Genomic DNA, 12,128 nt, shown 5'->3' with positions numbered 1-12,128 from the left:
TCTTGAGGCTGTAGCACTTTACGTAGCTAGCCAGCATCCCTTACTAGCCTTAAACTCCTTCCTCTCGCTCACAACACAAGTAGCGAATGAATGAGACGCGAGGCCAACAATGCTCAAACAACGAGTGCTGGAGAGAGAACTTCCGAGTTTTTTTCCAATCCTGATCCGCGGTTGGTTGAATCCGCGAATGCGGAGGGCCGACTGTAGTTTCCAAGTTCAGTCACATTATATTCGGAGGAATAAAGATGGTCTGAAGTGTGTCATCATATTTGGATGGAATGTTGAAGGATTTTCAGCAGGGAATATACAGCAGTACAGCTCAGGAATAGGCCCTTCAACCCACAGTCTTTGTGCCAAACTAAACTTAATCCCTTCTGCCTATGCATGATCCATCTCTCATTCTCTGTACATTCATTCTCTGTGACTAAAAGCCTCTTGAAAGCTTTTATTCTATCTGCACCCACTAGCCAACCCTGCCAGTGTGTCCAGGCACATACTTACCTCTGTCTTAAAGTAAAAAAACAACTTGCATTACAATTCCCCTTTTAAGTCTTACACCTTTCAGTTTGAAGTTTTCTCCTTTAGTATTCAACACTTCTACCTCAGGGGAGAAAGTTTCTGACTTTCTACTGCATGTATGCCTCTTGTAATTTTAGAGACTTCTATCAGGTTTTCCCTCAGCCTTGGATGCCCCAGAGAAAATAATCCTTGTCTATGCACCCTCTGGGAGTAGAGACCTTTCAATTTCAGAATCAGAACCAGGTCACTGGCATATGTCTTGAAATTTGTTAACCTTGCGGCAATAGTACAATGCAAAGCATGATAATATAGAGAAAAAAACGTGAATTACAGTAAATATATATATATATTTTAATGGTTAAATTAAATAAGTGAAGCAAAAGAAAAATGTTTTAAAATAGGTAATGTTCACGGTTTCAATGTCCATTCAGAAATCAGATGGCAGAGGGCAAGAAGCTGTTCCTGAATCATTGAGTGTGCGTCTTCTGACTTCCGTGTCTACTTCCTGATGGTGGCAATCAGAACAAGACGTGACCTGGGTGATGGGGGGTCCTTAGTGACAGATGCTGCATTTTTGAGGCATTCGCTCCTTGAAGATGTCCTGGATAGCGGCTAGTGCCCATGATGAAGAAACTCACTGAATTTTGAGATAAAGTAAAATAAAGTGGACACTTTCCACTCCGTGAAAAATAATTGAGGGGCACAGATGTTAATTCACTGACACAGAAACAATATGAACTTGACACACCACGTGCCTCCTACAAGCTTGAAGAGCATTTAATGGCTTTGGGTCTGCACTTGAAGTTTAGAAGAATGGACGAGGGGAACCTCATTGAATCCCACCAAATACTGAAAAGCACATAAAGTGGACGTGGAGAGAATGCTTCCGGCGGTGAGGGAGTCTAGGCCCAGAGGGACTAGACTCAGAATGTAGGGACAAATGGACAGGTCCATCAATGACAGGGTATAGAGGGCTCTGGTACCGGTGCAGGTCGATTGAGTAGGCAGTTTAAATGGTTGTTCACTGACTAGATGGGCCAAGTGGCTTGTTTCTGAGCTGTTCCTTTGTATGACTATATGACATCCTTGAGAACAAAGAAAAGGATATTTCTTTAGCCAGAGGGTGGTGAATCTGTGGAATTCATTGCCGCAGCTGGCTATGAAGGCTGAGTTATTGGGTATATTTAAAGTGGAGGTTGACTGGTTCTTGATTAGTAAGACTTCAAGGGTTATGGGGAGAAGGCAGGAGAATGGGGTTGAGGGGGATAATAATTCAACCATGATGGCATGGTGGACCAGAATTGATGGGCCAAATGGGCTAATTCTGCTCCTATTTTACACCATCACAACTATACAGACACTCGAGACTAGAGACGGGGTGGGGCGGGGGGGTGGCGGAGAGAGCATGGAGCAAAACAAAACACAAATCTGCTGGAGGACCTCAGCAGGTCAGGCAGCATCCGTACGAAGGGGTCAAAACCCCACAGTCTGACCCACTGATCCTCCAGGTAGATTGTTGGATTGTCTGTCACATTAAGACCGTGCAATTCGATAAATGAGCACCATTACTTATTTCTTTGCATATGGTCAGAGATGGAAGCCAAGGATTCAAAACTTAAGACGTTGAGGTCTGCACGCAGAGGGCACTTTAAGCTCAGAGTGAAACTTCTATAGGAATAACTCAAAGTTCAAAGCAAATTCATCACACTGCATGTGTATATGTCACTACACACTGCTATGACATTTATTTTCTTGTGGGCAAAGTACAACAAAGAAATACAATACAGTCAATGGGAAAACTACACAGACTGACAAACAACCAATATGCAAAAGATGACAAACTGTGCAAATACACACAAAAAAAGGTAAACAAAATCAGACAACAGGAATTCTGCAGATGCTGGAAATTCAAGCAACACACATAAAAGTTGCTGGTGAACGCAGCAGGCCAGGCAGCATCTCTAGGAAGAGGTGCAGTCGATGTTTCAGGCCGAGACCCTTCGTCAGGACTAACTGAAGGAAGAGTGAGTAAGGGTGAGTAACAAAATCAGAGACAGGAGCTGTCGAGTCTTCAAAAGTGAGTCTATAGGTTGTGAAATAAGTTTGGTGTTGTGGTTTAATGAAAACCTATAAGATTTGCTCAGAGGGGAAGTGATGGATATGGGTTTAGTTTCAACAATAAAGAGAAATTTGGAGAAGTTCATTGAAGGGTATGGTCCAGTTTTGAGTCAACGGGACTAGACTAGACTGGGACAAGTGGCCTGTGTATATGCTGTAGACCTCTATGACTACTTCTAAACTGCAATTCAAAGTGGCTGCTGTTGTTTCAAACAACAGGAATTCTGCAGATGCTGGAAGTTCAAGCAACACACATCAAAGTTGCTGGTGAACGCAGCAGGCTAGGCAGCATCTGTAGGAAGAGGTGCAGTCGACGTTTCAGGCCGAGACCCTTCGTCAGGACTAGACGAAGGGTCTCGGCCTGAAACGTCGACTGCACCTCTTCCTACAGATGCTGCCTGGCCTGCTGCGTTCACCAGCAGCTTTGATGTGTGTTGCTGTTGTTTCAAACTTGGTTCCGTGATGATTACCACATCCACATTCCCTGGAACTGGGAAAATCATTCTGACACCAGCTACATTGACACAGATGCAAATCATAGGTGCTACAAGCAGCCAGCAAACCTTTACTCACCTTCTTTAGTTTATTTAACTTTGGTAGGTTCACGACTGACAATAATCCTACATTGATCGTGCTAAGGAATTCCAACTCTTCAAACTCATCTGAGAGACCCTCGATTTTGCCTTCGTGTGAGCGACAGTTGTCGAGAACAAGTTCTTTCACCTGGGGAGACAAAACGTGAGGCAAACGTAAATGGAACGGCTCCCCGGCGCAGCTGTCAGTGCAGAACGGCACGAGAAGCAGGACAAGAGAATCTAAGTCTTCCCACATGGCGACTTAATCTTCACATATCACAGAAATCAAGAGACCAGGAACCATGCTTTTACAGATCTCCTTTAATCCCACAGATACATAAAGAGATTACAATAGTGGTATACTTCTATCCTTGTGCTGCAATTAATTATTAGATTTAATCTGAAAGGCAATTTAACCATGATCTAATACATAGGAGACAGACCAATTAGGAATGTATTGCACCTTGAAGACAGCTTCGATCATTCTTCAGCCAGACAGTGGTGCATCTGTGGAATTCATTGCCACAGACGCCTGTGGAGGCCAAGTCACTGGGTAAATTTAAAGTGGACAGTGGCAGGTTCTTAATTAGAAATGACTTTAAAGGTTATGGGGAGAAGGCAAGAGCATCGGGCTGAGAGGGATGACAAATCAGCCGTTGCGGATCAGACTCAATAGGCCAAATGACCCTATTCTGCTCCTATGTCTTACAGTCTCTCAATCAATACCATGCACCAAAGTTGTATCTAAACACAAGTAACAGAGCAGGATACATTACCACCAGCTAATACAGATTCAACCACATACTTCTCAAATAGTTTTTTTTAAATCTAAGATTGCCAGGGGTGGTGGGGTGAAGATATACCTCTGCCAAAGGAGATGTAAGGTGCTCCTTCCCTCTGCTAGCCTGCAGGTCACTCTTGGGCAAGGTGTAGCACCTGCTTAGCCCCCCCATGCCCAAGTGAAACCATGGGACAGTCAAACCAGCAGCTAGCTGGTGCACATCACAAGTCCTGGTTACGCAACCACTGACGCCAGGCAATTTCTGAAGAGCACTGATAATGGCTGGGGTCACACGTCCTGCAATTACACTGCCCAGAAAAGGCAACAGTAAACCACTTCTGTAGAAAAATTTGCCAAGAACAATCATGGTCATGGATAAGACCATGATCGCCCACGTCATATGACACAGCACGTAACAAATGAAAGGTTGCCGGAAGGCAAGAGGCCAGACAACTGGAATTAAAAGCGAAGTGAACATGTGGAAGGGAAAGACGAATCTGAATCTGAAGGTGCAATATGAAACTGACAGGTATCATATTATCAGAGTTTTGGGGCGGCATGGTAACATAGCCGAGTGTCCTCCAGGTGCTCCAGTTTCCTCCCACATTCCAAAGGCGTACAGGTCAGTAGGTTAATTGGTCACATGAGAGTAACCGGGTGGTATGGGCCCCATCAGGCCTGGGTCTCAAAATAAAAATTCTCTCGATGCGTTACTTTATGGCATTACATGTTTAGCTGAAAGTAACTTAGGGCTAGAATCAAAACTACAAGTAGCAGGTGAAGCCCGGTGTCACACACAGACCAGAGGCTCACTCCTGACCAGCCTGAGCCCAAAAACGGAAAAAGCTTGAAATACACAGCAGGTCAGGCAGCGTGCATACAGAAAGAAACAGAGGCTGTAGAAACGTATTTCAAACAATTTATCTTGTTTTAAAATTCTGGGTTTCAAGCTCTTATTTATAAAGTTCTGGGAAAGAAAATCATGATATGAGTGTTCAGATTTATAGCCACTGAAGAATGAAACCATTGAATGCCAGGGCACCATTACCGAAAAGAAGTCCGGGGGAATGTGCTTCCCCAGATATCCTGACATCAATCAATGTTACCGGTGCCGTTAGTGGGAGCTTGCTATGCAGAAATGAGCAGCTTGGCACAGTAGAGCAGTGGTTAGCACAATGCTCTGCAGCATCAGCGATCGGGGTTCAATTCTTGCCACTGCCTGTAAGGGGTTTGCACGTTCACCCCGTGACCATGTAGGTTTCCTCAGGGTGCTCCGGTTTCCTCCTATAGTCCAAGGACATAAGGGTTAATAGGTTAATTGGATGTATAGGTTTAAATGGGCAGTGTGGGCTCAGTGGGCCGGAAGGGTCTGTTACTGTACTGCGTCTTTAAAATTTATATTGTCCTGCTTGAACAAGTGCTAGGACAGGGTACATGGCTTGTTTGCAAATGAACAGTGTTCAATAACTTCCACTCCAGGGTCAATTGGATGCTCAGCATTTCAAGTACAAGAATGCATACTGATCGGCAGATAAAGGGATCTCCAAAATCAGTTACCTGTAACAAACATTTAATTGGAAAGACACGAGTGTCATCGAGTCACGGTGCTATACGGCTCTGAAGCAGAATATTCAGCCCAACCTGTTCGTGCTGACCCAAGTTAACTACCTACGCTGGTCCCACTAATCAGCAAGAAAGCTTCCAGTTTGCTCTTGTCCATCCAGAACCAGAGTATATAGCCAATACAAGCAGCCACTGAATAGAAAAAGTGGATGCATTGAGTGCCCGGCCTTCATTGAAATGGGTAGGTGGGACAATGGAGACCAAGAGATCACCATTAAAAGACAACTGCACTAAATACCAGAGACTAACGTACAACCAGGATGCAGAGGCTGGCGAGGCATTCGGATCGATGAAGTAATCACCAAGGGACTGAATCAAAAATTAAAAACTCTCATCTCAGCAAGAACCCCACTCCCTCCCCCCTGCACACACTCAACAGATGGCCATATGGCCTGGAGCTGACATGTTACAGTTCCAACATCGCGGGCCTGGAGTTCGCTCTGATACCGGGGGAGGGCAAGGGCCACACTATTCCTACCTGGGGGGGGGGGGGAAGAACACCACGTTCCAACTGAGTGACTGAACAGCCCAAGTCTTTCAGAAAGAGATGAGGATTATTCAAAACTGATGCTAAATAAGAGAGACAACTGTTCCTGCCGAAGGGTTTCGGCCTGAAACGTCAACTGTACTCTTTCCCAAAGATGCTGCCTGGCCTGCTGAGTTCCTCCAGCATTTGTGCGCGTTGCTTGGATTTCCAGCATCTACAGATTTTCTCTTGTTTATTGTTGGATCCTGGTGATTTTGCAATCAAGGGTTCTTTAGAACTCAAGGATGAGGCATGTAGGTTATGGCTATTTATTAAATGTTACAGGAATGAACAAAGAAGCTGTGACTACTTTACACTAAAAACTAGTGCAAAAAAGACAGATAAAGCACATTGGTAAGGGGTAACCTATGAAACAACTAGGTTCAGTGGCATGGCAGGCGCAGAGAAACTTCTCGGAAAAAAACAATCCACTATACTACAATCATTTTTTAAAAATTACTGAACAATTATGCACATATAGGTGAGTTATATGAAAATTATAATCTACAATAGGAAAGCTAACTAAATAAAAGAAAAATAAAGAGTTTTATACCCTAATCCAACACTACCAGGGCCAGGAATCCATTTTATGTGATGGCATTTAGCTCTCTGGTCACCGTCTAACATCAACTGTACAGCATCAGTGATCAGGGATTCAATTCTCACCGCTGTCTACGTGACTGCATGTGTTTCCTCTGGGTTCTCCAGATTCCTCATGTACATGTTCTGATTTTATTTTATTTTATTTTTTCCAGCACCACAGCATGAAGAACCTTCGAGCCACGTCATCCCCGCAACCTCACAACCCTGATGAACCCTAACCTAAATCGCTGACAATTTACAATGACCAATTTATCTACCCAGTACAGCTTTGGACTGTGGGAGGAAACCAGAGTACCTGGGGAAAACCCACACATCCCACGGGAAGCACATACAGAGACTCCTCAGAGACGGTGCCAGAACTGAACTCCGAACTTCAGAACATCCCTAGCTGTAATAGTGTTGTGCTAACTACAACACTACCGTGGTGTGCAATGCTGAAGTCGCGATTCACATCGAAAGCAGCCAGAAAATGGCACCAAAATTCATGAACATTACATTACTCAGAAATCCAGTTCATCAATAAGCACAATTCAACCACTTAGAAAATGACAGTAATTTAAGATGTCATAGAAAATCAATAACTTAAGTTACACGGTTAAAGAGACTAATGATTTGCTTGATGGGATGTGAAGTAAAGGCAGAGCTTGCCTTTGGGATTGAACACTGTTGGGTACAACAGATAATACACACAGAAGTAACTGGTTCAGTACTTGTGTTATAAATTCAATCCAATGTTATAATTCACCAATCTCAGGATGTCCCAGAACAGTGCAGCACCAACAAAATACAGATCTGAATGGGAGACTCTTGCTGGAAAGACCTTTTACCAGATTAACACTTGGTGATTCTGGGAAGGACATCAGGGAGAACAGCTCTGGTCTGAAGAGACAGGGATCTTTAACGCTCATCCAAGACAAAGCATTCTATTACATTCAGTGTTAGCTGTGAGGAGGATGCTAAGAGGATGCAGGGTGACTTGGATAGGTTGGGTGAGTGGGTAAATTCATGGCAGATGCAATTTAATGTGGATAAATGTGAGGTTATCCACTTTGGTGGCAAAAACAGGAAAACAGATTATTATCTGAATGGTGGCCGATTAGGAAAAGGGGAGGTGCAACGAGACCTGGGCGTCATTGTACACCAGACATTGAAAGCTGGCATGCAGGTACAGCAGGTGGTGAAAAAGGCAAATGGTATGCTGGCATTTATAGCAAGAGGATTCGAGTACAGGAGCAGGGAGGTTCTACTGCAGTTGTACGAGGCCTTGGTGAGACCACACTTGGAGTAATGTGTGCAATTTTAGTCCCCTAATCTGAGGAAAGCCATTCTTGCCATATAGGGGTACAAAGAAGGTTCACCAGATTGATTCCTGGGATGGCAGGACTTTCATATGATGAAAGACTGGGTCAACTAGGCTTATACTCTCCGGAATTAAGAAGATTGAGGGGGGATCTGATGGAAATGTATAAAATCCTAAAGGGATTGGACAGGCTAGATGCAGGAAGATTGTTCCCGATGTTGGGGAAGTCCAGAATGAGGGGTCACAGTTTGAGGACAAAGGGGAAGCCTTTTAGGACCGAGATGAAGGAAAACTTCTTCACACAGAGTAGTGAATCTGTGGAATTCTCTGTCACAGGAGACAGTTGAGGCCAGTTCACTGGCTATACTCAAGAGGGAGTTAGATATGGCCCTTGTGGCTAAAGGGATCAGTGGGTATGGAGAGAAGGCAGGTATAGGGTTCTGAGTTGGTTGATCAGCCATGGTCGTAATGAATAGCGGTGCAGGCTCGAAGGGCCAAAAGGCCTACTCCTGCACCTATTTTCTATGTTTCTATTACCATAACACTGTCTCGGCCACAGCTGTGGGCAGGTGTGGTTACCCTACAGGAACCAGGCGACTGCACTGAAAAGGGTGCAGAGAAAATCCACCAGGATGTTGCTTGGGATGAAGGGTTTCAGGTAAGAAAAGAGACTGGGTTTGTTTACCTTAGAGCAGAGGAGGTTGGGACACCTGACAGAAGTATACAAAGTTGTGAGGGGTTATAGACGGGTGTCAAAAAAAATAAAAAGGAGATTGGTTGAGGATGAGGTGGAGGAAGGAATTATTTTTAAACCAGATAGTAATTGGAGTCTGGAGCTCAATGCCCAAGTGGGTGGTAGAGGCAGAGACTCTCAACATTTAAGTATGTTGGTGTACTAGTGTCAGGCAGGGCGGGTGGGGGAATTTAGTTTACTTGTCGGTTTAAAGCTGCTTTTATCATTCCAGTCATCGAATGACACATTTGAAGGGCAGCAGCTCTTTCCCACTGGTTGTCAGTGTCCGACTTCAGGCATGGGGTACAAGAAAAGCAAGTGCAGGAGGCTCAGCCTCTTTTCTTTCATCCCCAGGGCCCGCTTTAGGCTGAGGTTGCGATTAGAGCTGAAGAACCATTGGGAAAGTATGCTGCCGGTATCGGGGAGTCCACGCACACTCTTGGCTAGCTTATCTGTTTGTTGAACTTCGGGTGGTTTAGATGTTTGGTTAAATATTTTGCCGTTTGTCTGTAAATAAATAATCAGCATCTTCTGTCTCACTTACCAAACCCATGAACCTGCTTTCTTGCAACAAGATGACACCCACAGAACACCACAGATCAGGTACTTGCAAAATGGGATTAATGCACATGGTTGCACAGCGTCTGGCATGGACACAATGGGCCAGAAGGTACAGAGGCCTGAAGTGCATCACCATCAGGTTCAGGAACTGCTACTTCCCTACAACCATCAGCTTTTTACACCAACCTAATCCTACCTCAACAACAGACCGTTGCAAAATTATTTCCCATGGTAGGGGAGTCTAGGACAAGAGGGCATGACTTCAGGATTGAAGAACATCCATTTAGAACAGAGATGCGGAGAAATTACTTTAGTCAGAGGGTGGTAAATCTGTGGAATTTGTTGCCACGAGCGGCTGTGGAGGCCAAGTCATTGGGTGCATTTAAGGCATAGATAAGATAGGTTCTTGATTAGCCAGGGCATCAAAGGGTATGGGGAATAGGCAAGGGAGTGGGGATGACTGGAAGAATTGGATCAGCCCATGATTAAATGGCAGAGCAGACTCGATGGGCCGAATGGCCTACTTCTGCTCCTATATGTTAAGGACCACTGCTTACATAACCATGGACTTGTTTCTGATTGTGTAAAACCTTGCTCGCCTCCACCACTTGTCTTGTCGCCACCTGAGGCTATGATGCTGCTGCCGAGTTTTCCTGTTGTACCTGCACCTCACGAACACAAAACAGCACGGGCCCTTTGGCCCACAATGTTATGCCAACTTTATAAACTACTCTAAGATCAATCCAAACTTTTCCTCCTACACAGTCCTCCATTTCTCATGCGTCCATGTGCCTATAAGAGTTTCTTAATGTATCTGCCTCTACCACCACCCTGGCAAGGCGTTCCATGCACCCATCACTGTTAAACAAAAAATTACCTTTGACATCCCCTTCATATCACCATTAAAATTATGCCCCCTCATATTAGCCATTTCTGCTGTGGAAAAAGAGTCTCTGGCAATCTACTCGATCAATGCCTCTTATCTTGTACACCTTGATCAAGTCACCTCCCATCCTCCTGCGCTCCAAAGAGAAAAACTCTAGTTCGATGAAACCAATCCTTACAAAACATGCTCTCTAATCCTGGTGAATCTCCTCTGCACCCTCTCTAAAGCTTCCATGTGTACAAGGCAATAAATGCGATGGCTGATGTTACGTTACTCCATTACCCAATACAATGACACAACAACATCAGCCCTGACCTGTATGTATGAAAGAAAGGGGAGGGGGGAATCTGCAGTGTGTACAGCATAGGTGAGTGAGGGTGGGCCATGGGGAAAGAAAAGGGGTAGAGAGCACACAAAGAGTAGCTAAAGAATTAAGTATTTATTTATGTACGGATTGAGATACAGCATGGAATAGGCCACTCGAGCCATGTCAGCCTGCAATCCTGATTTAATCCCAAGCAAATCATGCGACAATTTACAATGACCCGAGACTTTGGACTATGGGAGGAATCCTACATAGTCATGGGGAGAACGTAGAAACTCCTTACAGGCAGTAGTGGGAAATAAAATGAATTATGGAGAGGCTTGGCTCAAAAAAAATCCTCTTTTTTTTCTGGGGTGGTCAGTGAAAGAAGGGAGGAGGGTTTCAGGGAGCGAACATGGAACGACAAGAAGCAGCTTAGCGTCCTGGCCTGAATCCAAGTGGCAGAGGTAAGAGATCCAGAGGAAATGGGAGAGAATTCGGAAGTAAACAGCACTTCATGGAAAATGCAAAGGCTGCACGGGAGGGAAGGCAATAAAGCTTTAATGGTTGTCTATAAAATAATAAAATCAAGCGTGCGCATCATAAACTATGGGGAGGTTAGGTGTGAATCCAGCTTACAATATTACAGATAAGCTACAGCGTGCGATGCCAAAATTGGTCTCGAATTAAAGCAGGTGCGTACAAAGGCGGGCATAAGCGCTAACAGAAGTTGATGTGGTTTCGTGCAGCAGTATTTTTAGAATCAGGTTTAGTATCATGTGAATTTTGGTGTTTTGTGGCAGCAGTGCATTGCAATTCATAACAATAAAAACTATAAATTACTATATATTAAATAAGTAGTGTAGAAAGTAAGGGAAAATTACTGAGGCAGTGTTCATGAGATCACTGCCCATTCAGAAATCAGATGGAGGAGGGGAATAAAGTGCTCCTAAAATATTGAATGTGTGTCTTCAGGCCTCCTCCTTGATGGTGGCAATGAGACGAGGGCATGTCTGAGCTAATGGGCATCCACACAAGCTTTTTCAGACATCGCCTTTTGAAGGTGTCCTCGACACTGGGGAGGCTAGCGCCCATGATGGGGCTGGCTGAGTTTACAACTTCCTGCAGCTTTTTCTGACTGTGCAGTGGCCCCTCCATATCAGACAGTGATGCCACCAGTTGGAACGCTCTCCAGAGTACACCTGCAGAAATGTGAGAGTGCCTTTACCAATACCGAATCTCCTCAAACTCCTAATGACATATAGGCACTGTTCTGCCTTCTTTGTAATTGCACCAATAGGTTGGGCCCAGTATAGATCCTGGTAATGTGTGGCTTCACCTCAGTCTACAACAGAGCTAACGTAACCTTGATTTCTCCTTGGTCCTTTTTAAAAATCAAAAACTTTAAGGCCTATCACTTTCTGTGCACATCTGAAACACTAGAATTAATCTGTCATCTCCATTCAACGTTCCTCAGCTACTGCTGGTCACCCAATAACGCCACCACAGACGGCCTCAAGCCCGTCCGAGAAAGGAAGCGGGTTGGGTACGGGGCTGGCAGAAATGCCAGCAGAAGACCCAAAGACCTCATTCCTGAAA

The 12,128-nt window shown here is 44.6% G+C and overlaps 1 protein-coding gene across 3 annotated transcripts in view; it reads right to left on the bottom strand.

The window, feature by feature from the left end:
• anp32a (acidic (leucine-rich) nuclear phosphoprotein 32 family, member A) overlaps positions 1-12,128 on the bottom strand; it is a 54,658-nt gene that overhangs the window by 19,243 nt on the left and 23,287 nt on the right. For all 3 annotated transcript variants that reach the window (XR_010020182.1, XM_063066147.1, XM_063066146.1), the window contains exon 2: positions 3,211-3,360. Coding sequence is in view for 2 of the 3 variants with exons in the window: in XM_063066147.1 (XP_062922217.1) it covers positions 3,211-3,360 (150 nt within the window). In the remaining variant the exon portion in view is untranslated. The remainder of the gene's footprint in view (positions 1-3,210; positions 3,361-12,128) is intronic.

The sequence above is a fragment of the Mobula hypostoma genome, chromosome 13 (assembly GCF_963921235.1).
Source record: "Mobula hypostoma chromosome 13, sMobHyp1.1, whole genome shotgun sequence".
NCBI lineage: Eukaryota > Metazoa > Chordata > Chondrichthyes > Myliobatiformes > Myliobatidae > Mobula > Mobula hypostoma.
The sequence above is the reverse complement of the archived record's forward strand: the minus strand, read 5'-3'. Positions and strand labels throughout refer to the sequence as shown.